The sequence below is a fragment of the Zea mays genome, chromosome 1, assembly GCF_902167145.1.
Source record: "Zea mays cultivar B73 chromosome 1, Zm-B73-REFERENCE-NAM-5.0, whole genome shotgun sequence".
Taxonomy (NCBI): Eukaryota; Viridiplantae; Streptophyta; class Magnoliopsida; order Poales; family Poaceae; genus Zea; species Zea mays.
The window spans coordinates 37,915,581-37,919,675 of record NC_050096.1 but is presented as its reverse complement, the minus strand read 5'-3'; the positions used below and the strand labels follow the sequence as shown (position 1 = coordinate 37,919,675).

Sequence of the window (4,095 nt, the reverse complement as noted above, 5' to 3'; positions counted from 1 at the left end):
TGGATTTGGCCGCCGGTGGTGGCACTCATCATTGTCGTCGTGGGGTCAGGGTGGGGGCGTGGGATCTGGGGGGCGACGGTTGGAGGCAGAATAGGGTGGCGTAACACAAAAGCGTGGCGGGGGAGGAGCAGTGGGAGGACGCCCACGGTTGTGATGCCCATTGACAGTTTGCCCGAAAGGGGAAAAACGAGGCAGCGGCTGCTGTGGAGGGAGGAGCGAGAGCCTCGCACATGGTGGACGACTGGATGGACGTGGGAGCGGATACAGACGGTCTAGATCAATGGGAGACAAGACGACAGAACCAAAGGAAGACAAACTACCCTTGCTGCCTTAACAAGTAAACCTTAATAAATAAATAGAGATTATGCAACCGGACAGCAGTACACAAAAGATAAACCATGAATGTGCCATGTGAATCATGCCAGAGTCAAGTTACAGGTAAATTAACTGTTAATAAACGACACACTAATTATATATAATACAATCGTCTGACAGTGAAATACATATTGATAGCTATGATGTTCTTCAGAACATATTGAAGCATGTGTATTCATCTGTTAAGCAGTCATCAGGCAGAACGGCTGTGCGCTCATTAGCCGCAGCAGGATCCACAAGCAGGGAGAGAACCTGAAATCAGAACTCATCTTTAGAAAAGTGAAGTTCACAATGGTGAAATGGAACAGTGTAGTCCGGAGATCGTGCACATACTGTGGTCATTGGATTGGATGTCAGATAGAGTGCGAGGACCCCTACCACCTCCACCTCCGCCGCCAAATCCACCACCTCCACCTCCATATGGGCCCCGCCCACCACCACCACCAGGTCCACCATCCCACTTCTTACCAGCACCATACCCTTTCTTGTAGCTGTCAGTTTTGTCCACCTAGAAGGTTCAAGCACAAGGATTAGATTCTGTTTCTCAAATCTTGAAATTACATGCAACAAAATGAAAAGTTAGCCGTGAGATTTTTTTTACTTACTGAGAACAGTGTGTCAAAGAAGATTCTGATGAAGTTGACAATAGCCCGAAAGAAGTCTGAGATTATGCTCAGTCGCCATATAGTCCGCTTGTCTTTCACAACACCTGCAAAAAGTACAGATGGAAATGAGCTTTCCTCTGATTTTGATAGATTATAAATACAAACCCGCCTATATAAGTAAGAATTAAGAAAAAGGCAATCCACTGTGTGTGTTTGCGTTGATGAAGGGAGAGGGAGGAGGAGGGCCTAAAATGGAATCCTAAGAATTTCAAGAATGACTTGGTCACTATACAGACCGAGTACAAGCATTTCAATTTTGGCGCATATCTAATGTGGTTTATCCAAATAACTGCATGTTTTCATAAAAAATAAAATAAAAGATCCTTCAAAACTGAATGCAACATTGTTCTCCCCCCCCCCCCCCCCACCAAAAAAAAACTGTACGTTAAGAACTGAAAGGGTATAAAAGATCCCCAATAAAGAAGGAACCACACAAACGAATACAAACTCAGCCCGGGAAACCTTCGTTTTACAAGAAAAGCAACCATAAACTGCCTCAAACAGATATTATGATCCTGCGATGTTTTGCCACAATGATTTACTTTTGTCAACATGTGATATGTTACTTGCTGAATTTAGAGAAGGGAAATCAAACACTTAAGAACACCTCAAACTTTCAACTTCTATTATATCAGGAATAATCTCCAGGAAACTTAATACTACTTTCTACATTAATTTACTTTAGTTTTCAGCAGAAAACTGTAAAAAAATGACGTTTTGAATGAGTTGATATAAACTCATCTTCAGCTACAGAAGCACATTCAAAGATCGCCTTTCCATATTGATCTTAAGTGATACAGGATTACAGGTGCTCACCCGCAGGTGTCTCATATATTAGGAGAGTGATCAGATCAGTGCAAAACAAAACCCCCAAACAAGGAAATCTCACTGGTTTTTTTTATTATGCAGGGAATTGGATTCCACTGAGATTTCAGAACCAAAAAAAATCCCCAAACAATACTTCCAATTAGTACTTCTATAGTTCATATACAATTTTTAGAAGGAAGAAAAATTAAACCAGTGCCACCCAGCACCCACTGTCCCCACCAAAGGCAGCTTTACCACCACTACCAGCATGCATGCAACATTCCTGCTTTAGGTATACACGATTACTTTTACACTTGCACTAAAAAATGTACAGCTGATATCTTTTGTTGTGTTCTGTTTTCTACAAGCCTCCTTGATGAGGCCCAAGTAACTAACTCAAAGCAAAATCTTACCGAATTTGCAAGTCACTTATATTCATTATCTAACATAATAGCAAGTACAAGGAAATAACTCAAGCTTTTTCTTGGAAAAAAAAAACTCAGTATGACTGATAGCCAAAAATACCAAATTACAGTAGCACTTTTGCTCAAAATATCAAGTATGTACGAAAATTCCAATGATCCTATTAGCAAATTTCCTCTGTTCTAAAACCAAGGGCCCTGTCTCCAGTGAGTTCAGATGTAAAACTAGGGCTGCTAAATCAAGAATGGCTGACGACCCAGCACAAGCATCGAATCACAGTTCTGTTCAGATGCCTAGTGCTCCAGTTATTAATCATGTTTTTTTTTGCTTATCAGTGTCTCCTTTGCAGTAATTATTCATAATGCCTCACATAAACATATGGTTGCATAACCAATGCATGTAATTCAGTCAATTCAAGAGTTGCACGCACTGCTGCAGCCCGTAATTCCTACCACTGGGCTGATTTGGTGACCAGAGATCACGGGGGGTTAGAGGGGATTGAGGGGGAAATTAGTTCATCCCCCCCCCCCCCCCCCCGTAATTATTCATAATGCCTCACATAAACATATGGTTGCATAACCAATGCATGTAATTCAGTCAATTCAAGAGTTGCACGCACTGCTGCAGCCCGTAATTCCTACCACTGGGCTGATTTGGTGACCAGAGATCACGGGGGGTTAGAGGGGATTGAGGGGGAAATTAGTTCATCCCCCCCCCCCCCAATTCCCTCCAATCCCCCTGTGATCCTATTGTTACCAAATCAACCCTAAGGGCTAGTTTGGGAGCCACAAAACCGGATGGGATTGAAGGGGCTAAAGCCCCTTCTTATTCAATTTGGGAACTTAAATCCCCTCCAGAATTCCCGGTGTTTGAGTGGGAAAATGACCTAAATTCCCCTTCATCCAAACACCTACTAGAATTCCGGCTGAAACTACATTTGTTTTGCAGAGAAAACGGCAGTAAGAATGATCTGCTTGCTAAGTAGAAAAAAACATGGGCTAACATCCATCCTAAAGCTTATTGCTAGGAGTTCCCGTATGCTTCTAGAAATACAAGATTATAGAGACAGCATCAGTCGATAATCTAGCACCCAAATCAATAGGACTAGGTGTTCAACACAGAAGACAATCTCGATAGCATCATGCGAATAATCAGTTAGATCAATTGACAGATCGGGCCACCAGACGAACCCACTAATAGGACTAGGTGCTCAACCCAGATGACAATGGGGATAGCCATGCGAATAATCAGTTAGATCAATTGACAGATCGGACCGCCAGCGAACCCACCAGCAGAAACCATGAACAAGCAATTCCTAACCTATGGGGCTATTCCTTCGGAAATCAGATTACCTCTCTCGACGTAAGCCATGGTCGGCCTGGATCACCCTTGCCGCCCTTCGGGATGTAAACTACGGATTAGGCGTCTAAGACTTGTTCGGCGGAGAATAAGAAGGTGAGGCCGAAGGAAGGAGGGGATTCGCGAAGCTTCGTCGTTGCGCGTAGAAAGGCCGTCAGATCGATGCAGTCGGGACTCGGTTGACGAGCACAAGGTCAAGGTCAACCAGCATCGAGCCCTCAAACTTGGTGCTGTATAGTGGATTAGTGGTGCAGCTGGTTATTCTTTCAGATTAAAACCAGCTATTTATAATGATACTACTATAATTTATAAAGACAAAAATATTATAAATATAGTAGTAGCCGGTACTAACTAAAATCAAACAAACAGGTCGTGAATATCTGTTAATTGAGAAAGCAAGACTAGGTCTTCGATTTGTAACGGAGGAAAACAAAATAATTTTAGAGAATTTAATTTATATAAGACC

General features: G+C 42.6%; 1 protein-coding gene across 1 annotated transcript; it reads right to left on the bottom strand.

Annotated features, from left to right (window-relative positions):
• Nucleotides 1-333: 333 nt before the first annotated feature.
• LOC100277047 (glycine-rich protein) lies at nucleotides 334-3,885 on the bottom strand. The gene is made up of 4 exons (NM_001150715.2): nucleotides 3,623-3,885; nucleotides 981-1,084; nucleotides 709-883; nucleotides 334-627 (listed from the first exon to the last, which is right to left on the bottom strand). The coding sequence occupies exons 1-4, from the start codon at nucleotides 3,639-3,641 to the stop codon at nucleotides 593-595; spliced, it is 333 nt and encodes a 110-aa protein (NP_001144187.1). The 5' UTR covers nucleotides 3,642-3,885; the 3' UTR covers nucleotides 334-592.
• Nucleotides 3,886-4,095: the final 210 nt, after the last annotated feature.